The sequence below is a fragment of the Trichosurus vulpecula genome, chromosome 7 (genome assembly GCF_011100635.1).
Source record: "Trichosurus vulpecula isolate mTriVul1 chromosome 7, mTriVul1.pri, whole genome shotgun sequence".
Lineage (NCBI taxonomy): Eukaryota > Metazoa > Chordata > Mammalia > Diprotodontia > Phalangeridae > Trichosurus > Trichosurus vulpecula.
The window spans coordinates 73,919,049-73,944,063 of record NC_050579.1 but is presented as its reverse complement, the minus strand read 5'-3'; the positions used below and the strand labels follow the sequence as shown (position 1 = coordinate 73,944,063).

General features: G+C 36.4%; 1 protein-coding gene across 1 annotated transcript in view; it reads right to left on the bottom strand.

Annotated features, from left to right (window-relative positions):
* Nucleotides 1–17,551: 17,551 nt before the first annotated feature.
* Nucleotides 17,552–25,015, bottom strand: part of PLPPR5 (phospholipid phosphatase related 5) — a 169,894-nt gene continuing 162,430 nt past the window's right edge. The window contains exon 6 of the mRNA XM_036769348.1: nt 17,552–20,907. Coding sequence (XP_036625243.1) covers nt 20,875–20,907 — 33 coding nt within the window. The 3' untranslated portion in view covers nt 17,552–20,874. The remainder of the gene's footprint in view (nt 20,908–25,015) is intronic.

The following is a 25,015-nucleotide window of genomic DNA, read 5'->3' as shown; positions in this document are numbered from 1 at the left end:
AGAATTATAATTATTATAAATTAAATTATAATCTATAATTATAATTAACAGTAATAATAGAGATTATTATTGTTATAGAAAAAATGACAGGTGAACTCACATTGGTGATTCCCTACTAGTCCATTTCAAGACACCCCAATATATGAATTACTAAAGAAAAGGCCCTGAATGAATGATTGCCTGTTCAATGAATCTACAGCTTAATTTAGACTCTGGAGACTGGCATAAGAGAAGTAAATGTGATATCTTTGTTCTTTGTTTTGCCAAGTAGTCCTTTATGTGCTCTTAAGTTTTGGTATAGAGAATTGAGCCCCAGGGCACTGGGAAAGTTTTTCAGAGCCTAATCAAGGACAGAACCATGTCACTATATCTATGAGAAGAGCCCCAAAGTCAGTCAAGGGAATGAGTCAAACTTTCTATTGCCCTCCTTCTTTTCCTCTTCTTCTCTCTTAACCAGTGAAAATTCTTAAAATTCTTAAAACTGAGGAAGTAGTAAATTAGAAGTGGGGACCACTATGTATAAAAATGGAAACTGGGAAGTCATCTTTGGAGTTGCCTGCCCTACAAAGTCATTTGTCTCACACTTGGAACTATATGGCATGTCCTTTCTCTGGCCTTCCTGAGTTCTTTGTCAGCTGTAAAGAGTATCGTACAATAAATCTCATTTGAATGTATAATCTATGTAGGTAATTTCTCCTCCTTTACTAACTTTTCTTGCATGGTTGCTGATTTACCACAAAGGCATTCATTTAGAGAGACATTTGCTATTCACCAATGTAAATGAGAATATGAACATGAGAGTCTGAGCACTTTCTGTTCCTATTTTAAGAAGAAACATTCTATAGACTTAGAGAAATATCTCTTATTCACATAGATTTGAATACAGAAAGAGCAGACAGACATAATAGAGTGCTAGACTTGAAGAGAGGAAGACACAGATTCGAACACTCTCTGATACATTTTAACTTTGTGATTAACAGCAAGTCACTTGTTCTCTCATCTGTAAAATGGGAATATTAATATCCATAGCACTTACTGGTATCCATAGCACTCACTGGTTTGTTGTGAGGTAATGGACCTATAGTGTTTTGTAACCTTAATCAATTAAACCTTATCAATTAAAATATACCATTAAGGTTGTTTTTTTGGAATATATTTAATTTTAGTTGGGAAAAATGTTTAAAAAATTAATTCATATCTATCAGAATGTGTATAATGGTGTCTTCTATTATCCCTATTTTTAATCTTTTACTATGTAAGTTGCCTTTTTTTGAAATAACTTCTGTATGAACATATTGTGTACATAAATCTGACCTACATCATCTAATTTAATTTCCTTTGCTTTGTGCAGGAATCAGCAAGATTTGATATATTTTTTAAAAAAGCATAACCTAACTGATGGAGTATTTCATTTCTTAGCTTACTGATATGCCTTTGCATCTCATTGCCAAATATGCTGACTATGATCGATGATAACTCCCTCAGGAGAAGTGTCCATTTTCAAGTGGACCTGACTATTTTAAAAGCATGCCATATTGATAGCTTTGTAAGCTGACAGCTTTTTGGCTTATGTCATATAGATGTCTAAATGAGTCAGTAAACTGTTTTCGCTATGCATTTGGTTCATATATTTAAATTATTACCTTAAGAAAGATTGCTGCCGAGAGAACACAACAAAAACAACCTTATAAGTTTTTGAACAACCCACATCCACTGGGCCATAGCTTAAAGATCCTTTATGGGTTCGACTTCATGATAGTTCTTCAGTCACTTAATCAAGAAGGATTTTCTGTCTTCCAGGCAATGTGATAAGTGTTGAGGATACATAAAAATAAAGGTTCTCCCTGCCCTCAAGAAGCTTACATTCTAATATGTACGTTGATAGGTATGTAAAAGATTCATTCAGAGTAGATACAAGGTAACATTAATGCTGGGTGACTCTCTGAGGGAAGTCTGATATTGGTTAGCCAAATATCCCCTGAGGTCCTTTTGAACTCAAAGATTATATCGTTCTCAATTCCTGTTGAGAGGCCATGTGGTAAAATGACTTTTCTTTGAGGGGTTTTTTTGAGAGACAGGGAGGTATGGTATATTAAAGAAATCATGCCCTGGTGGCAGGAGAGGCAAAAAGTTTACTCTTGTATAAGCTGAATGCCCCGATGGACTAAGGGTAGTGCTTCCTTGTGGGCAAAATAAATAATACACTTCCAAGGTAGTCATTTAATTAATCGATTGATTGATTGATTAAGCAACATGCAATTAATTTTCAAAGCACCATATTAAAAGTAGGGATACAAAGAAAAATTAAAATAAAAAGAATCTACCAATTACCTCTTAAAAGAAACCTCAAAATGAAAACTCCTAAGAGTAAATATACTACAAACTCCAATGAAGAAAGAGTTTGCTTTTCCCTCACTAATGGAACTCAGCAGTTTTACATACATACATACATACATACATACATACATATATATATATATATATATGTATTTTGAAATACTACATCTAGACATTTTTATGGTTGAGATTTTTCAGGTAGTTGGATGATTTTAAGTTTGTCTCCCCTTGACCTATTTTCAAGCCATTTGGTTTTGATAAAGGATATCTTATGTTTTCTGATATTATTTCATTCTCTCAATTTTATTCAGATGTTCCTTGTCATTTCATGAAGTCATTGATCTTGGTCCAAAATGATATTGTCAACATAACTTTCAAGGAGTGTGTTTCTTGAATATGGTTTTGCACCTCCTGTTCTGAGCTCTTTATTCTTGTTCCAAGTCTTTCTTCTACAGCTATCATTTCCTTTCCTATATGATCATTTTTCCATTCTTGCCTCATTTCTTCTAGGAACTCTCGTATAGCTCATGATAAATCTGTGATTTTATTGGAGATAACCTAGTAGATAACCTAGAGTTATTCTTTTATTTTTGGTTTATGTGTCAAGCAAACCTGGATCCCTAATATTTCTTTATTATCAAGAGTATTTTCTTATTTATTCATTGTTCCAAACTTACTTCCTGAATTAGGTCTTTCTGTTGATTATGGATTCTGTGCACTTCTAGAAGAAATGTTAAGGTCTTCTTTTGTACTGATCTATACTATCCAGAGACTAGATAAAAAGTGCTGTGTTCTTCAAGAATTTCAGAAGCATCTTCAGCCAACACACTGTGCAGAGCTGCCTATAGGGGTTCAGGAGACATCAGCACATGGAGCACATGGCACAAGGTTGGGCTGCACTGGGGTGATCAACTTCTTCAGCCTGTACTGTGACAACCTACATTTAGGCATTCTAATCCAGCTTGTACGTTAATTGTTGTCCTTGGCCTTAGGCCTGTTTACACACTAGTCCACTTGACTTTCTCTGTGACCCTGGCACATAGCTACTGGCTGCAGGCTTCCCTGGCTCTCCTCTGATCCTAGTGATGGAAAACTTTCCTATACTATTCTCCCACACTGGGTTTTTCTGGTTGGATTCCTTCCCTAGTGCCTCCAGGTTTCTGGCTGTCTCTTAGTGCAAGAGACTGGCAAACATATTTACTCTAGTTTCTCCTTGGATTTATGATATCTCAGACCAGAGTTCTTTATTCTTTGTTCTCACTATGAAGTTGTAAGAAATCCTATGGGTTATTTTGTCTTCCCTCCCTCCTCCCTTTTGAGAACCTGCAATGTATACAATAAAGATAAGTGGGAAAATATTAAAGTTTTGGTTGAGTTAAAGAAATGGACTTTGGAATATAAGACATGGGATAGTTAGATAGGTGTTTCTCTGAAAAAAAAAGATATCACAGTTTTAGTGAATTGCCTGTTCAACCCTACCATATAAGATAGCTAATTTTGTTACATGATAATGCCTGATGATAGGGAGGTGACAGCCTTATTATAGTACATTTTTGTCAGAACCCATATGCAGCATTGAGTTCAGTTTTTTATGTCACAGTTTAGGGAGGATGTTCATAAACCTAAGTGGGTCTAGGGGAAGGTAACAAGGACAGTGAAGTGTCTTAAGTTTATGGCATGTGAGAACTGGTTGAAAAAAAGTATATATTTATCCTGGAAAAGAGAAGATTGGAGTGAGGAGGTGAAGATTGGAGTGGGATAAATATCTTTAAGTGGTTGAAGGCTGTAATGTGGAAAGGGGATTACATTTTGTTCTTTGGGTCATCGAAGGTCAGAACCAGAAAGAGTGAGAGAAAATTGCAAAGAAGCAAATTTAGGTTCAAGGTAAAGAATAACTTCTTAACATTAGAGTTATCCAAAAGGAGAATCAGCAGCATTAGATTTTGATGGGCTATCTTTCATTGGAAATGTTCCAGAAAAGGCAGGATGGCTACTTGTTGCATATTTGTTAGAGGAGATTTTTTTATGGATATGAATTGGATTGGATGACTGCTGAGGTTTTTTTCCAAGTTTAGAATGCTATAAATCTTTGATCCTGTAATTATAATGGTATGCCATTCTTCCTTTGAGCATATGTTCTCTCGCTGAAACCTCTGAACTGTGGCCTCCAAGTGGTTCCAAGAACTTCCTTCTCCCAGAGCTTGTTAGTTAAAGGTCTAAGACCTAGTCTTGGAACAATTAATCTTCCTGAGTGCCAATGTGTCTTTCCTCCCCCAAACCCAGAGAGTTCCTTGTGAGACCACCATTTTATTCCTTCATACCTCTATGATGTTGCTTCAAGAATTTGCTATGGTATTCCTTTAATCTCTTTCTTCTGTGACCAATTCCCATTCCTCTTCCATCTAGGAACTCTGTCTCCCCCCAAATTCTATTCTAATTCTCGTTCCATTTCAAATCCAGGTGGAGAAATTGAAGGCCTCTCATTTATGTGTCCTCTCAAGTACTGGCCAGTCTTTTCCTTGGCCCATTCATTCATTTTCTTCTCTCCTCCTCCCACCTGAGAGGAATTCCTCTACATTATCCCACCATCTTTAATGCTCATTTACTAATGGATGGAAAGCATTTTCCTTTGAAATATTCATTCTTTCTTCTTTCTACTCTTCTGATTTTTTATAATGATTTATTTTACTCCTTCAATTCTTAAGCCTATTGATTCTTTCTTTGCCCTTTTCAAAGTCTCAGATGATGCACATACGTATACATGGCCTTCTCTCACCTTGACCATGTAAAAACTTTTAATTTCTTATTATTTGAATATGTTTAATTTTCTCCTGTTTGAATTAGTATGCTTAAGAAAACTAATTTTTTTTTTCTGCACAAAGCCTTTGATTCTTTCCTTGTTCTGAACATTCAATTATTTTTTCTGATCCTTAGGCTCAACTTTGTAGCATGCATTAGTTCAGGAGTGCCAATTGGTCTTCTTTGCCAGTACAAATGTTCTATTCCAATTTATCTTTTTAAAAAATAAGTATAAAACAATTCTGATTTTGATGCAGATTAGGGAAAGGCCTTTTCCTTGCTGCCTGTGAATTTTATTCCTTGATATTATACTTTTGAAGCTTGACTATAATGTTTCTTGATGAGTTAAACATTTTGTGTAGATTCTCTTGATCTGTACATTTTCACTTAATTCCATTATTTCTGTACAAGTCTCCTGTACGTTAGTATTCTATTTTTCATGATTTTTTTTTCTAGAAGATAGAGCTATAGTTCTTATAGCTTCATATCAAGTCTTTAAGCTTAATGTTCTCATTTTGTGTTTCATTTGTGTGTTCCTCCCATTTGATCTCTTTTGATTTTTTCCTATTAAATTCTTTCTACTTAATGCTTTTTTGCATTTCAATTCTGTATTTTCCTTTTTAGATAATCTGATGCTTGGAGCAAGCCCCTCTTATTCTAAATGCACTAATTTTTTTTTCTGGGATTTGTATATTTCTTCCTTAAGAGCTTTAATTTCCTGCTGCATTTCTTTCATATTTTCACTTAATTTTTTGAATGCTCTCCTGAAATATTCTGGAGGTTCTTAAAGTTGGTCCATTGCTATTTCAGGGGACTTTACAAAATTGATTATGATCTTTTTAGCTTATTCAAGCAATATTGACTCAGTTGCACTTGTTGGAAAGCATTTGTTCATTGAGTTATTATATATCTTCTATTAGAATATTTTGTTTCCTTCAGGACACAGTTCCATGGCTACCTTGGAAATTAAACTTTTCCTTATCCCCATCTGCTAGTATTCAAACCCAGGTCATCTGAAGCCAAACCTTTCCATGTCATCATCTGAGTATTTTAAAACAATGATTTTTTTTAAATCCTGGAAAAAGTAACATATACACATGGTCTTTACCCCCAGTAGATTGTAAGCTTTTTGAGAGCAAGCACTATTGTTTTGACATTCTTTGTATCATCGGTGCCTCATGGAGTACATGGCACATAGTAGGGACTTAAGAAATGGCTATTGACTTGATTTGATCCCCTCAGATCTCACATAACATTTTTCTTTGTGTCTATCAGAAATCCATGAAATACTGTGTATTACAGTTACAGTGGTTTCTTTCCCTCTTTTAGACATTGAGCTTCAGAAAGACAGAGACGTTTTCTTATCTGAAATGTGTATCACCCTCAGATCCAAGGAGCGTATTTGTGTATCTTTGCTGGAACCAGTACATATGATGTACTTGGTGCTTAATAAATTATTTTCAGTAGGTAAATGAATAGTTATTGAATATGTACCAGAGTGCCAAAGAAGCAATATATTTTTGTATCTGGTATACTTGAAATATTCCTGGAAACCAAGGGAATTAGAAAGAGACAGCAACTAGGATGTAGAGTGGAAGTTGAAAAATAGTAATGCTCTCCTTTTTTAATATATGTTGTTAAAATGAACACTGCTAGAGTCTCGATTGATGATAGCCCAGCTGCTGTGTCCATATGTCTTTTGCATTTCAAGATTAGGACCAAACACACAGAATAAATATAAGCATGTCTAAAATGGTATGGATATGAGCCCAGCTGCTGTCACCATATGTCTAATGAATTTCCCATTTAAGGAGGGCAGAGCTAGCCTAAATGTCTTGCCTTTAATACAAAAATGGTGCTACCATACCACAAAGGGCTGCACAACAGACAGAGCAAGCTATAGATGAGATTAAAGCAATGAGGGTTCACTCTTATTCATTTTCACTTTGGACCTAAATGGATGTGTGGAAACATTTAAGATCAAGCTTGCCATTGACATTGGGATGTAAGCCAAGGTTTGCCTCTCATATGAGAAACTTTGGTTTTCTGATAGCTAAGAAAAGGATAAAAAGCAACATCCATTAGTTTGAATTTGTTATAAGGAATGATCATATTCTACCTCATCATTTCTCTCAATTTACGTATTCAGAAAAAAATGGAAGTATATTATGTTTATCTAATGGGTATATGTCCAGTAACTTCAACTACATGGGGGGAAAAGGAAACCTATAAATCAGAAGAAAATATTTCTGAGAACATGCAGAATGGAGAAAAACTGTCACAAAATTCATTTTTTTTCTTTTATAGGAGAGAACTGAAATAATTTCCTTTGTAGGTGTCTTAATCTTATATTTCACACAAAAGTTTGGTTGAGTTGCCATGGCCCAAATTTGTTTTTCTAGCTTCATTTGGTCACCTTATCTACTATAGGCTACAATTAGGGAGCTTTGGAGTGTATAGGAGAGTGATGGAACAGCAGACTGAGAATGCAGTGGCAGCTTGGGCCCAAAGGGAAAGTATTCGTAGCAAATTAGGTCCCCTGATTATTCTTATTTTTATATTTCTTTTTATTTCATTCAGGAATCACCGAGGATATATCCAATTTTTCCAAAATTATTTTCCTTACTTAACTTCATTCAGGTTTATTTTTGATAGATTTGCTAAGTCTGAAATGGAGTACAATAAATTCACAACTATTAGAGTTTTACTGTTTATTCTTTATGATGGTAGCTTCTAATTTTTGTGTGATCCTGCTCCTTCTTAGTCGTACTCTGTTTCTGACTTGTATGTTTTTTCTTTGATCTGGAAGCTCTGTGTTGTGGCTATGGATACAATGGGGGTTTTCCTTTGGTGATTTAGGAAGTGAGCAGTGGATTATTCCCGTTTTTCTTTTGCACTCTGGTTCTAAGGTGTCTGGGAATTTTTTTATTTATTATTTGTTGAAATACAATCTCCGGGCTTCTTCTTATTATAGTGGTTTTCTGGTGCTCTGTTGAATCTTAGATTGTTTCTCCTTAAACTGTTTCCCAACATAGTTGTTTTTGCTAAGAAATACTTTATATTTTCTTCTATTTTTTTTGTCTTTTGATTTTGTTCAAGTATCCTGAGTCATCTCACGTTACCATTGACTTCCCTTTTAATTTTCAGAGTAACTGTATCTTGAGTAATGTTTTGTACTATCTGTATGAAATTTCCTTTCAATTCTTTTCATTAAAATTCTCATTTCCTTTTGTTTCCTATTCTTTCCTCTAAAGTTCTTATTTTCTACATACACATGCTTGTGTATGTACATATATGTATATTTGCATGTCTCCTGACACATGTATCTATGTGTATGTATGTATGTATGTATGTATGTATGTATGTATGTATGTACCTTCTGAGAAGTCTAGTAGATTTTGTGGCAATGCTGTTTTTTGTTTGAAGCTTTGGGGAATTATTATATTCTTCTGGGTATGCCTTAGTCATTCCCAGGACCAAAACATTTCTTATTATTCTTATTGTTGGCAAGAAAGCTTTTTTGTCTGCATTTAACTTCAGGATTGGGGCTGAGGCCAGAGTTTTAGGAAGATCTGAGATCTGGCTGGGGAAGTCCGGGTCCTAGTTTTCTTTCAGACTGAGTCTCTCAGATACTTGACTTGACCAGCCCAGCCTATGGGTCCACTTGCAGCACTGCAGGGTAGTCTCCTCAGTGCTTTAGCTTCAATTCCTAGAAGATAATTCTCCAGGAAGTCTTAGAGATATGAGTCCTCATGGTTAGAGCCTCATTCATGAAACACAAGTGGGCCTAGTTTAAGACTTTTACCAGGGTTAAGTCAGACTCCATAGCATTCAGATTTTGGCCTCTCACCCCATGGACAGTTTCTAAAATCCTGGAGGAGAATACAACACATCTTCCTCCCCCTCCATATAGGTTCTAGAACCATATAATAGGCACTTGGCAACTTTATGCTTTTTCTTCATCAGTTCCAGGAAAAAGTGAGATCTTCTAGGAAGGGCAACATTGTTCTAGTCAAAATAGAAATTCAGAGACAGGGAAGAGTAGGAAGCCCACAGATAGAGATAAAATAGGCAGCTAAAACTGCCCTCAACCTCTGGGGAGAAGTTGTGGTGAAGCACACAGTGTCAGAAGCAAGGACTGCAGGCTGGTCTTGAGGGTTGAGATAGCAAAAGTGTTGGCAGAAGCAGTTAGGTGGCATAGTAGATAGAGCACTAGCCCTGGAGTCAGGAGGCCTGAGTTCAAATCTGGCCTCAGACTCTTACTAATTGTGTGACCTTGAGCAAGTCACTTAACCTCTGTTGCCCTCCCCCTGCCCCCATAAAAAGTTATCACAAATGGTCCAACAATCAAAGAACTGGCAGAGAAGGAGAAGGGTGGTTTGGGAGGCAAGAAACTGACAGAGAAGGCTAGTACCAGATGAAAGGGAGTGGCAGAAAAGGAGGAAGGATATTCTAGATACAGAGGGCTGGCAGAGAAGAAGGGGGCTGGCCAGCAAGGGAGTTGGAAGAAAGGCAGTTCCACCACTCTGGTTCCAGATTTTGGCAGCGAGAGGGTTATAAAAAAGAGAAAGTTAAGAGTGAGGTGGCTAGGGGGTGGTGGAGGGCAGAGGAAAGTAAAGAAGGGAACCATAGTTCTCTTTCTTCCAAAAACTGCTGTAGCAAAAGACAGAGGCTGGATAATGTGCTTTCCATAATACGTCTTTATCACCAATGTTCACTTTTCCAAGATGTATTCTTTAATTTTTGTATCAGGGACAGGCTCTGCATACTTTTTAAAGAAAAGTTGGGTTCTTGTTGGGTCCTGATCTTAATTATGTGGGGTCCTGTTACTGTTTTCCTAAATGTTCTGAGAGTCATGTTCCTAAAAACCTCTTGAGTGGATCAGGCTAATAAATCGCAAACTTTCAACACCTTAAAAAGTCCCCTAGAGGGGTAAAAAAAAAAAGATTGACATCTTTCTGGTCTGAGATTTTCAAACTCCCACGCCTAGTCTGGGGTCAGAGTGACAGCTACAGGCCCTAGGTGTTCCTGGCTCATCTGTGGGCTATATGCTAGAACACTTCTGTGCACTGAGCTCCTGGACCAGACTTTAGTGGCTTGACATCTTCCTTAGTTATTGAAGGCTACAAGTTACCTCTTTAAGTGGACCACGCCTGGAAAAAGTGTATGTACTCTAGTTTCTCTTTGTATTTCTTGATTGCTACTCTATTTCTATTTTTTCATTCTTGATGCAGTAGTTTAGAGACAACTTGGCTCACCATTTGACAAGAACTAATGGGAAAATTGTGCAGCAGTATGGAAGAAATTAAATTAGATCAACACCTTATACCTTATCATAGCTTATCCCACTATAAGCTCCAAATGGATATATGACATAAACATATAAAAGGTTGTATCATAAATAAATTAAAGAACCATGGAAAATACCTATCATGTCTGTGGGTAGGAGATAAATTCGAGCCAAAGAATCTCACAGAAGATAAAGTGGATAATTTTTTCCACATAAAATGAATAAGTTTTTGCACAAATACAATAAAGGTAAGACTAAAAGAGTAACAACTGACAAAAAAGGTGCCAAATTTCTCTGATAAAGGTCTCACTCTCTATCCACATGCACACATTTGTATATATAGATTTTATAGAAACCCAGATATAGATATACATGTATATAGATATATAAATACACACACATATGCTTACACACACAAATATATATATATTATATATATATATATATATATATATATACACATACATAGATATACATGGAACTGATTGAAATTTTTAAGAATAACAACTATTCCCCAGTTGAGGAATGGTATAAAGATATGGACAGGCAGTTCTTCAGGAAAGAAACTCAAGGAATCGGTAGCCACATAAAAATGCTCCAAATAACTACTAATTAGAGGAGGACAAATTAAAGCAATTGTGACATTCTACCTCACACCCATCAAATTGGAAAATGTGACAAAAAAGAAAATAATAAATGGAAAACAGGGAAAACAGTGGGAAAACAGGCTGGAGGACTTGTGAATGGGTACAAACCATTCTGGGAGGCAATTTGGAACTGTACACAAAAAGTTCCTAAACAGTGTGTGTTCTTTGACCCAGTATTACCAATGGTAGGCCTATACCCCAAAATGATTTAAAAAAATAGAAAAACTTCTTGTATGTACAAATCTATTCATAACAATTCTTTTTGCAGTGGTAAAAGCAAACAAACACACTTGGAAACTGAAGGGATAACCATCATTTGAAGAATGACTGAATAAGTTGTGGTATATAAAAGCGATGGAATACTATTGTGATGTAAGAAATGAGGAAATAGATAATTTAAGAATAGCATTAAAAGATCTATGTGAACTGATACATGGTGAAATGAGCAAAACCAATTTATATAATGTAAATATTGTAAAAGTAAACAATTTATAAAACTTTTATAAACCAATGAAGAATGACAGGAACTGAACCAGGAGACACTTTATTTAGTGACAACACTGTAAAGATGAACAACTTTGAAAGCTGTAAGACTATTATTAATACGCTGACCATCTATTATTCCAGAGGGACATACTAGCCACGTCCTGCCAATATAATTTATATAAAGTCGATGAGGGCATTATTTACTTGACAATGCATATATGTTAAAAGGAATTTCTTTTTCCTTTATCTTTTTTCCCCAATGGGATGGGAAGTTAGAAGGAGATAAAATAGATTTTTGTTAATTAAAAGCTCTTTAAAAATTAAGGAAGTAGAGGAAGGTACTAGACATGTGGAATGTCGCATGCACTTTCAGATGAGGCCCCTTAATTGGTTTACTTTGTTGCAAAGTGCCTCTCATGAAGTGGGAATAATCTCTAAATAGGTAAAAAAAGCTCATTAATGGAACTGTCTCTTTTTAAAGAGAGAGGTGGAAAGTTCTACTGTTGATCACTCTGCCATCTTAGTCTGAAGTCCCCAGTTCCACTATTGAAAGTATTCATAACTATTGTACACCTATCTATTCAAGAATAGCTCTTGAGCTTGGTAGTACAGGATGTAGTACAGATGAAGAACAGCAGAGCTGTTCAACAGACAACAGTCTTAGAATGTGGCCCCCATTGTCCTCAGCACCCAGTGAGGTGGCTTCTAGTTTAGAATCAGGTAACAGCTTTTTGGCCTTTGGTCAAGATTCAGATACCATTAGGACTCAAGCATATAGTGTTAGATAAAAGGTCCAGGTGGCACCAATGGGAGACTATCTTGTCATTCATAGGGAAAGTATAGTCCAGAGGTGGGGAATCTGCTGCCTCGAGGCCACATGTGTCCCTCTAGGTCCTCAAGTGCAACCCTCTGATCGAATCTAAACTCTACAGAACAAATCCTTTTGAGGATTCAGTCAAAGGGCTGCACTTGAGGACCTAGAGCCTTGAGGTTGCATGCTCCCTACCCCTGGTATAGTCAATAGTGTAGTCAGAACCTATCATGATAAAGAGGGATTTTGTAAATTGCTAATGAGTTGGGAATGAGAGTCAGATACCCAAGAAACTTAACTCTAACTGTGCCGTCCAAACAAGAAGCTTGGGAAGGAGGTAATACCTAGTCTCTGAGTTGATTAGCCTTAATCTATATGTATCCTGAGGGGTTTTAGCTATACCAGTCAAACTAATTTTCAACAGTTTTCAAATATATACATATATATGAAATATACATGTATATATAGTACATATATACACACATACATAATACATATATATCTATATATTTACCAATTACCATCATATTTTAAAATTCTTCAAAGAGTGTACCTATTCTTTGTGAATTGATTTTGCTAATTCGAAAGTCCTTTAACTTTGTAAAACCAAAACACTTTTTATAACTTTCTCTGTTCCTTCATTAATTATAAATTTCTCCCCAATGCTGCTAAAGATATCACTTTCTGTTATTATCATTTTTCATAATTTCACATTTTATATGTTAGTTGATTATTTATTCAATTCTTATTGTGGTCTGATGTCAAACTAACTTAATTTTTGCCAAACTGCCATCTAGTTTTCCCAATAGTTATTTTTAAGAGGGTCCTTCCCCTAATAGTTGGTGCTCTTGGGTTTATCAAATGCTGAAATGCTGTATTTAATCTACAAAAGGAAACAATTCCAATGAAGAAGGAAAATGGGAGCTGGCTTGGGAGACTGAGATGAATGCACAGGGAACTTGTCTATTAATGTAAATGTTTTAAAGGATATAAGCTGAAAACAAAGGCAGGGAACAACCGTTACAAAAGTAAATTGTGGCATTATACTGCAAGAATAATCTCAGTAGAAATAAAGGTCTAGATGAGCTGAGACTAACATGGAGGGCAAAGGACAACAAATAGGGGGGTTAAATAGATTAAGGAAAAGAGAAATCTCAAGAAAGGGATAGGTCTGTTGCTTGTGCTTGACAGGATTGGAATAATTTAAAATTTAAAATAAAAAAGGTTGATACAGAGATGCTTAATTCCTATTTTGCTTCTGGTTTTCCTACCAAGGAGAATTAGCTTTTTACAGAAAAGAGCAGGAAAAGATTACTATCAGGGAGTTGAAAACCAAAGCAGCTAAGTGGTCCAGTGGATAGAATGTTGGCCTGAGAAGGAAAAAGACTCCTAAGTTCAAATCCTGATTCAGATACTTTCTAGCTGGGTGACCTGGGCAAATTGCTTAATCTCTTTCAGCCTCAGTTTCTTCGTGTGTAAAACGGGCCTAATCATAGTACCTACCTCTCAGGGTTGTTGTGAGAACCAAATTAAATATGATTATTGTCTAATCCACATCTATCTTCTCCCTAAGAATATTATTAGGTACTTTATCAAAATCTTTTCTAAGACCTAGAACTATATCTGTAGAATTTTCTTTATCTAACTGTTCATTAGTCCTGTCAGTGAAAGAAGTGAGTGTGACAGGGTCTGTTCTTGATGAAGCCAAAGCTTCCTCAAAAATCCATGGCTCTCTGTAGTCATTGCTTCTTTGTTGTTGTAGCTATTCAGTTACCTCTGACTCTTCATGACCCTGTGGACCATAATGTCGATGGGGTTTTCTTAGCACAGAAACTGGAGGGGTTTGCCCTTTTGTTCTCCAGTGGAAGTTAAGCAAACAGAAGTTAAGTGACTTGCCCAGGGTGACACAGTTCGTAAATGTCTGAGGGGGAATTTGAACTCAGGTCTTTCTGACTCCAGGCCCAGTGCTCTATTCAATGTGCCACCTAGCTTCCTCCTCCTCCTACAGCAACAACAATAATAATTTTATTTATGAAGTTGATGAAAAGTTGTGGAAAATAGGAGAGGCACCATGGGACTGGAGAGGTATAGATGTCTCCATCTTCAAAAAAGAGATCAGAATAGAGCTGATAAACAAAAGGCCAGGGAAGTTAATGTAAATTCTTGAGAATCACAAGGTCTCAGAATGTTTACACTTGGAGTTTCCTTCCAAGAGCTCCTGAACTAAACAGGCTAGCCTGCTGTACACTAAATGTGTGTGGATATGATTGATTAACTAGTGGCAGTAAACTTTGAAGGTTCGTGGAGAATTGGAGAGGGGTTATAGGCCTGTAGAGGGGCAAATGTATAGGCCTGTGATGTTGACTTTGATTGCTGAACGGCATCTCTGAAGATACGAGACCCAATAACTAGATTGGCAGAGTTCAGTGAAAGTCAGTCAGTCAAAAGACATTTATACAGTACCTATGTGAGTCAGGTACTGTGCCGAGGACTAGGTATACAAAAGAAGCAAAACATATTCCCTGCCCTCAAGGTGCTTACAATCTACTGGAGGAGACAGTAAGCAAACACATATGTACAAGCACACAATAGGCGGGTTGAATAGGAAATAATTGAAAGAGAAAAGGCACCAGGATTAAGGAACTGGGAAAGATTTCCTGTAGAAGACAGGGTTTTCCTTAGGATTTAAGAAAGTCAGGGAAGCAAGTAGGTAGATATAAGGAAGCAGAGTATTCTGGCAATGAGGAATAAACAGCCAAAGAAAATTCCTGAACCTGAGAGATGGCATATCTTATTCATAGAACAACAAGGAGGCCAATGTCACTAGATCAAAGTGTATATGGCAGAGAATAAGGTGTAACTAGACTTGGAGTAAGGAATACCTGAGTTCAAATTTTCCCTTTTCAGGCACACTTACTAACTATGTGACCCAAGTCACTCTGCTTTTCTGAGTTTCCTCATTTGTTAACTGGAGATAATGATAGCATCTGCCTATCTGGGTTACTGTGAAGAACAGAGCAAATGAGCTTATACATACATGCACATACATATATATATATATATGTATATATACATACACACAAACAATACCACACATATAAATGTATGTGCATGTATATATATAGAAATACACATACATGCATATGCGTGTATACAGATATAGATATATTACATATATACATACATGGATTTACATACATATACATGTAAATGTGTGCATGTGTATACACATACATATATTATACATATGCTTAGAATATATATACTACTTGGCAAATCTTAAAGCACTATATAAATGTGACCTTATTTTGATGAGTTCCATTCTCACAATAACTTAGTGGGCCAGGTGTTATTATTATTTTAGTCCATCAAGAATCGGTGAAGTCATTAATGTATATACCGTCGTCATGGATGCAGATCACAATTTCTCCATGACTCATAGGATCAGAATCATAAATTTAGTGGTAAAAGGAACCTTTAGGAGTCATCTGATTCAACATTCTCATTTTCCATAACAGGAAATCAAGACTCCTTGGATTTGCTGAGAAGCTACAGGGAGACTCCTTGACTTGCTGAGAGTCTAGTGTGTGAGGCAAAATTTGAACCTAATGTGGCACCGTAGTATGCTAAAGGATCGATACTGGAAAACTTTCCTTTGCTTAGTGAATTTTTCTATCATGTTTTTGGTTGTTTGCTTTAATACTTAAAGTTCTGAAAGGCCTATAGAGCACATCAGGCTCAGGCCAAGGTAACAATTCAATTATTAATGTCTTGGGCTTATTTTCTTTTTCATATAAAGATGGTACTTCTAACCCAACTTCTTTAGGACATGAGTAGGGCATTATTTTCCAGTGGTGATGGAGCCCTCCATGCTACTTCACTGTGGAATGGGGTGAGCATGGTGTCTCAGGATATAGCTGTGGGGTGCAAGCAACAGCTCTTCTTACCAATGAAGAAGTGCTTCTAGCACAAACCTACTTAGGCTCTGTTGACAGAAGACCAACCTATCTAAACTGTGAGAGTCTCATTACCAATGCTAAATGATGAAATGATTAAATAACCTTTAAATTCTTTCCTGACTATAAATACTGATGCTTCTAAGGAACTATGATCTGTGTTAGTGAAGAGAGTAACCACACTAATGACATCCTAGATTCTTGAAGGCAGCAAGGCTTAGTAGGTAGAATCTTGGTCCTGTAGTCAGGAAGACTTGGTTTTAAATCCTGCCTCAGTTTCTTACTAGCAATGATGCTAGGCAAAGCACAATCTCTGAAGTTTAATGTTCCCATCTGAAAAATAGGGATTGCAATGATATCTCAGGGTTGTTTTCAGGAACAAATAAGAACCCATGTGTCAAAGGCTTAGTAGACCTGAAAGTGCTATAGAAGTGTTTGCTATTCAGGTGTCAAGGGAAGATAGTGAATCGTGTCGAGCCATCCGTACTGTCTCCTCTGGTCCCTTTGTTGTGCCAAAGTCCAGGCGTTTGTGAGATGGCTGGCCAGATTTGGAGTTCAGTCTATGGTCACAGTATAGGGCAAAGCTCACACGTGACCCTGAAGTTATGACCTTTTCCACAGCACTAACCCACCTGAGGGACAACTTTGGAGCTAAGTGTAGGGAGAAGGAAAAAAAAATTCAAATCACATTTTTGTTTTTTCACTTTCCAAAACAATATCATCAGCAGCAACAACAAACAACTCAGGAAATCACTTTAAAGCACACATACTCGGCAATGTACTAGACCGCACAGAGAATTGTGTAAATTAGGCAATTAGGTATATAATCAGGTTACCTTTGACATTGTATGCCATACTAATTTAACACATGGTGCTTTAGGGGCAAAAAAGCAAGAGTGTACGTCTCTAAGTGATCTCCTCAAATGCAGGATGAGGTAGCTTGTTTATTCTAAGCATACTATATCCATTCCATATTTCACCCCTCCTCCCATGGGGGCCTGGGTTTAAGAATACCTTGGTGGGGTATGGTTCCAAAATGACACCTTAGGCCTTGGTGATGGGAGGAATTCCTACTTCCCTTACTCACTAACATGAATTTCCGAACAGCTACTGACTCACTCAGTGAAAAATTCATTTATGGGAACATTAACATACATTCAGGACACCCCAGTCCAGACCACTCCATCCCCCAAATAAAGGATTATACAGATACATGAAAAAAATTGAACTTTATTTTTTATTCATTTTAAAAATTTTATTTGAAAAATACAGTACACAGCAGAGCATCCTCCTTATTCTTCTTTATCCCACCCTCCCAGATCCAACCCTGCCCCCCCACCCCCCACCCTACCCTCTGTCCCACTGCTGGTTCACAAATAAAATTGTATGGTAAATAACCCGAAATATTTGGCTGGGGTACATCCTGAGAAGAGAGAGGCCCAGTTAGAAGTTGAATAGACACAGTCTGTTGAAGAAAGTTCACCTCTCTTTTAACATAAAAGAGCCTTTTAAGTCATCTTAGAAATCAGAATAAACATGTGCAGCTTTCCTGCCATGCAAACAGGTATCATTGAAAATTTCAGGTAGACCAATTGATAGTGACCTGGGCCCCTAAGTACCTAGAATAAAAAGGAGACATGTCTTCATCAGAAAGATGTGGATTTGCTTATTCTCTCTATAGTATATATACATTTTTACATATTCATATTTTAATTCTCCCCCCCATTATTCTGAGTAACAATATCAAGGTTAAGGGCTCTCTCCTGGCATTTAGCCATATATCATATATATGTAGCATATATGCATATATATACATGTATGTATGTGTATATATAAACATATATAGATGTCATACATGCTTTTCCATGTGGTGGGATCAATGAGTCCTATATTGTAAAAAGTAAAGCCAAGGATCTTTAATTTTTGAGTACTGTAGTTGACTTGACTTTACTCAGTTTCAGTTAGGTCAGGTTTTTAACAGAATTGTGCTTTTGAGCATGTTTGAAATTTCAAAATTTAAGACATGATCTTTGCATGATAACATGAAAGATCCATGATTTCATAAGAATGCACCAATGCAGAATGCAGTTTATGACTTAGTAGATCAGAGTTAGAAGAAATCTTGGGGTCATCTAAGGGCCAACTATGACATTTTACAGGTGAGGAAACTGAGGTCTCAGAAAGAGTTACTTGCCCATGGTCACGTGGGTATAAGATAGCAGAACTGGAATCTGAATCGAGTTCTCTGACTCAGATACATCCTTTCCCCCTGAGTCCTAGAGAGTTGCATACAGAGATTAAGTGACTTGCCTAGTGCCACACTACTAGTTAAGTGTCAGACATGAGATTCAAATCCAGGTTTTCCTGACTTGAAGCCCAATACTCTAAAGACTACTCTGTGTAGTCTTTATTTAGTGGAAAATGTTGATCTTTCTCACACACTGCTAAGGCAGCTGTCAATTGGAAATAGATATACAAAAGGTTTGGTCCATAGAAAGTGGATGCCATAATAGAAATGACCTGACTTGGTTAATTTTACTGATGGTTATTGTGGCTAAGAAATTATTCTCATTCTCCTCTCTTTCTCTACCTCCCCGAACGAAGAGTGCTGGGAAAAGACTTAGATTGTTATCCCAACTGCACTATTTACTAATTGTATACCCTAAAATTCTATGAGCCTCAGTGTTCTTATCTGTAAAATGGAGATATTAATATCTCTCCTATTTAATTCATAGGCAATTGTGAGAATCAAATGAGTTAATCCCATCATACATTTACAGATGGAAGGAACTCTAAAAGTCATCTAGTCCAACCCCCTCATTTTATGGATGAGGAAAAACGAGGCCCAGAGAGGATGGTACTTGCCCAAGTTCACCCATTTTGCACTTTGCAATTTTAAACAACCCCACAACTGGAAGAAATTGTAATAGTTTTGGAAATTGGGTTACTGTTGCTCTTGGATCAAATATTTCAAATTCCAACACAAGAATACACAGTCACATTATCAAAATATAATATTTTTGTTAAATTCTTAAATGGAGATAGAGATACTCCATTGGTCAGAAATAATGAAACTTCACTTCCAGCAATGACAAGGGAAAGTCGTAGACTTTATCTCTCATTGAAGACAAGTCTTTGTATCTATTTGGAGAAATTTCAGAGGGAATCAAGTCTATCCTCATCACATTGTCAAGATCAGAGAGCTGGATTACAGTAAATTCTTGCTAGTCAGTTAGGCCAAAGAAAGCTCAAGAGCGTCTACAATGCCAGATATCAAAGCATTTGCTAGAGAAACAAGTGAAAAGTGAATTTTCTTGTGAGATATTTCATCTTCATTTATCAAAGCTTCCTTCCAGATGTAGCTCAGGTGCTACAAGCTCCATGAAACCTTTCTTAATACCCCACTTGCCAGTGCTTTCTTCCTCCTCAAATTATTCTATCTTTGCTTTCTCTGTATACATGACACATCCCACAGTAGCACATAAGTTCTTTAAGGGTAGGGGTTATACTACTTTTCTTTGCATCTCCAGCACTAAACAGAGTGCGCTGAATATAGGATATGCTTAATAAATGCTTGCTAACTGAACAGGATGGAATCTTACCCAGGCTGATAACCAATACCTTCTTTCTCAGTCTTATCACTCTCTTGCTCAAAATATAAGGTATATGCCAAGATGATATGCTAACCACCTTTGTGGCTTTCGTATGACTTAGATGATGTACAATTGTGTACCTCTTTCCCATTTAAATTACACAGAAATTTTGAGTGTCCAGTGGCCAGGATGGAGCCTTTAACCTACTGAGATACTGCTACCAACACAGTATTGGCCAATAAAAGTCATCGCTGTTTTATATTCTTATTTCAACTATCCTACATACAATCTGCATTCAAAAAAAATCTCTACAGTTCAACATTTCAACCACAATTATCAGGAAAATCCAAATAAATATATTTTTAAATTATGATACATTACTCATTACAGTAAAAATGGGCATTTTTTCCCTTCAAAAGCAGGAGCACCAGTCTGAGAATGTTCAGGAGGAATGATATTTTAAGTGAAGTGTACTATATAATACAATGTGCAAATGTTATTTGAATACATAACATATTTTAAAAAAGAAACTTTACACACAGAAATATATTTCAATGAAAATGACTGTGCTTGAATGAAAGGAAAAAAAGACACAAAACTCCCCAAACTTTTTGACTCTGAAAGCCTGTTTTAAACTAAATATGGCATACTGCTGAATAGATATATGAATCATTGAAAAGCTTAACTAGACCCATATAGTGGGTTTTCTCATACAGATCTGGTGAGCATATAGTTTGCTTTTCATATTTGAAATGGTTTTGTGGGATTGTAACATGAAATTTGAATATTTAATGAGCATCTTTTCAAAATAGAGTTGACATGGACTTCAGTACTGTATGAATAATCAGCGACCAGACATTTTTATAAACTGATCCTATCAAAAAACTTTGGGACTTATGAATGGACCGTGAAAAGGGATGATGTCCAATGCAGTGAAAAAGCATCCAGTTCAACATCATGTGACTTCTGCGAAGGCTGTGATGTGGTTCTGTAAATGCAAGAGAAAATTCACAGTCAGAATCATGGAAGCATTGGCCTTGGGTTTGGTTTTAGAACTTTTTTTAGTGTTCACACATGAGCAGGTAGTTAGTATAGTCTGAGGGGTTACATTTATAACTTGTTTATACTCCTCTGTAACTCATACATCATTAAGTGGTTGAGACATCGGCGCATGGAATCGTGTCCTGTGGAATTTTAGTGTCAGCGATATATCTTATTAACTCAATTTATTTTACTAGTTAAATAGACTAGCATTCCCTACCTGTTCCATTCATAATTAACATTGAAATCTGGAGGAATGAAAATGGCACTGCCAGGTAGCCTCTGATACTGGTTTCCAGCATTAATAGAATTTTAATGTTGCTCTATGTTGGATTTTAAGATTAATTGCTCCCTGTGAGACAGATGGCAGGGAGTGAGGTGGGGAAATGCTTTGACTGAAATGATGCTTGCTAACTGACAAAAAACCCCCAAACTACTCCACACTTTGTTTTGATGCATAATTTAGAGTCAGACTTTTTTGTTTGCAAAGCTTTAATTGTTTACATCTCATGTGAAATTCTTTATAGTTTTTATAGTTTTTTCTATTAAACTTATTTTCCCATAGATTCAAACCACAAACCACATCATGCTTCTTAGAATATTACAATAAAAGTTTGATAGAATATTTTTGGCAATGACATTCACAGAATTGAAGTATTAGCTCTGCTCCTCCCCAGCATCACATATAAAGAGTTTGGACTGGTTTTTTCCTCATGCGTAAAGCACTAATTATTGTCACTTGTAAAGGCTAACTTATGATATATTGTTCCCCTTCAATGATTCTTGAACTATTTTTGCTCTTTGAATTAAATGTTTATTCCGCCAACAGGAAAATGCTTTTAGCTACTAAAATGGTAAGGGAAAAACCATTAAACTTGTGTTTCTTTACAAAGTACAAAGATGGGAGGGATATCATTCATATTTAATCTGAACATCAGAAATTTACATTCACTATTGGCAAAGGATTTTTTTGTTTGTTTTTGGGAACTCTATGAATAGGGGAATTCTGGTGAGAACAAAATAAATGTTGGTTTTTCAAATAGTTTTCATATCATATCTTTGTAAATCATAAAGAATAAGTATTTTAGTAAAGCAGAATGAAAAGAATGATGCTTTCTCTGTACACTTGGGTCATTTGAAGGGAAAGATAGAAAAAACCAAAGTATTTAAATACATTGAATATATTGTGAAAGATTTCAATGTATTCTTTTTGAACTAAAACAAAATAATGTAGGTGAAGGGGGGAATGAGAACTCTAGATCCATGATTTCCTTGGTTCAGAAAACTCCCTGTGTAACATAGGTTAGCAATTTAGGCTTAGAAGATTGTCTGGTACACTGATATGTTAAATGAGTAGTTCATGGTCACAACAAAAAGATGGACATTAGACCAGACCTGTGATTTCATTGGCATAGGGAACTCCCAGGGAGGAAATTCCTTCTACCAATGCAGATTAGCACATGCTCTTCAACTTTAATGGAATGGAAAAGCATTTATTAAGTGGCATATTATTATGTGCTAAGCACTGTGCTAAGCGCTAGACATAAAAAGAGTAAAGTGAGATAGTTCCTATTTTCAGGGAATTGTCATTCTAGTTGTGGGAGGCAACATGTCACACAAAGGAAAAGCTGGATTAGTGAAAAAGCCCAGTAATCTTTAAAGGGTAGTGGCAAGGCCAAGGAGTCTTAGGATGTACAGTTGGGAAGAAGAGACCCTTTTGGGATCTCAGTGGGAAAGTTTCAGAAGGGGCCATTGAAGTTGCCTGGGGCACTGTGACTTGTCACATAGCCAGTATGTGTTAGAGGACAGACATGACCTGTTACATGTAATTGACTATCAAAACATCTTCTCTTCCTTATCCAATCTCTGAAACTCAATTAAACCTGAAGAGAAACAATTTACTTTTCTGCTCTTTGGTAGAGAGAATGGCACATAACTGAGAAGACCTTTCCTAGTTCTATCGTAAACTCCTAACATAAATGTGATGATTGATTTTTCATGTAGGTGCTTTTCCAAATTGTTAACAATTCATGACAAAGAAGCTGAGAATAGTAACTAGTTATCTGCAAGGTGCTCTGAGCTCTCTAAAGGAAAACATAAATGTAGTTTCCATAAAGAGCTGGTCAATCAGAATAGCAAAATTACCCATGAGTGTGTAAGATCTGATGGATTAATTGAAAGTGAAAGACTGCATATTGACTCCATCTGGCCCAAATTATCTCCAAATCAGCAAACTGGAACCATCACCTACAGGCCATTTTTGATACCAAAATTGGACAGAAGTTTATACAACCTGGGCAGTATTTGATAGTGAATCACAAGCACTTGGGACTAGTGTGGGTAGGTATAAAGGACATCAGAGGAGATATCATGGACAGGAGGGGAGATTGGAAGACAAAGTAGAGAGGAACCAAGTGCTGCTTCATAGCACCACCATCCTGGGATCAGCATTTTCATCAGTGACCTAGATAATGAAGGAGTGAGTATGCTCATTAGGTTTGCCGCTGATGATACCATGCTGGCATGTACAACCAGCACCCTGGAAGACAGAATTAGAATTCCTAATGACCTTAATAAATCAGAAAAGTGATCAGAAACAAACCAAATCAAATTTCAAAATGACAAGTGTGGGCAGTACAGCAGGAGAAGGAAAACAAATTGCATCCATCCAGAAAGGGGATAATGAGTTCTGTGCAAATATGGTCCATAAAGATCTTGAGATTTCAGTGGGTAAAGTCTGCAAAGTAACAATGCAGTTTAAAAAACAAACAAAAACCCCAAGTGTCATACTGATATGTTTCTGTCTGCATCTACTAATACATCATCATTATATCTCTAGGGTAGAGAGAGATGAAAACAGTAGGCATGACATTTAAAACACTGAGTATGTTATTACATTATAAAAATAAAATGAAATTCATGTGTTCTGGATGTAAGTTAAGTGAAATCACTTGGTTTCTCATTTATTTCTTCAGATAGCCTGCACATCATAGATCTTAGATTCCCTTTGGGGAAAATAACCTTAGGGCCAGGATCAAAATCTCAGCTAAACAATCTTACACATGTACTGAGGTCACTTCTCAAATGATGTTTCCTGCATGATTGCTAGGGGAAATATTCTCTTTGGGATCTATCTTTTGAAAAGAAAGTTGATGACTTGGAAAGGCCAGAAGATAGAAAAATAAAACTTATGAAGCCAGATGAATGGAATTGGGATGATTCCTTATGGAGGAGATAAGCATAAGGGGAATTTTAATAATGTCATTCAAGTACATAAAGGTTTCTTATAGAAAATATAGTGAGAATTTTTCCCCTTTCAGTGAATTTTGAGTGAAAAATCTCAGACTTCTATTGTGATCAGTGAATCAATCAATTAACAAGCCTAGAATCAAAGCATTTCAGAGAGCTGGAAGGGCGCTTGGAAATCATCTGGTCCAAATCCCTATGGTGGCAGAGAGTCACTGTATTTTCTCCTTTTTTCCATAATTAAGTCCATTTTAGAATAAGACTCCCTTTCTAGTATTAATGAGAAATCACACCTAATCCATATTTTTCCCTTTCTTTCCCCTGTTCTTCAGCAAGATTGACCAAAAGAAAAACAATTTGCCCTCGGACCTATGAAACAATTACAGACTACCAGATCAGAAAGTCTCTCTCTTTCCCTGAAACCCAACAAACTACTACTAAGGCCAGTGACTTACCAGTGAGCTGTCAACAGCATGTCTATACAGTTTTTCTGAACATCTTAAATACCCATGGGAAAAATGGGTCTTATTCAGAAGTCCACTTGGCCTAGTTGTCTATGTCTTCTTTTCTAGTCTTTTGACCTTATATATAGGATAATATCTTTTACTGACATATTATAAAATGTAAAAAAAATTTCCTTGACAAAATATTCTTGATTTTACAGATGAGGAAAGTAAGCCTCAGATATATTAAATGACTTGCCCATGGTCACACAGCTAGTAAGCATCAAAGCCGAGATCTAGACAAATGCCTCCTGATCCCAAGCCCAGTGATCTTTTTCACTATACTACATTGTATTTAAAAGCAAA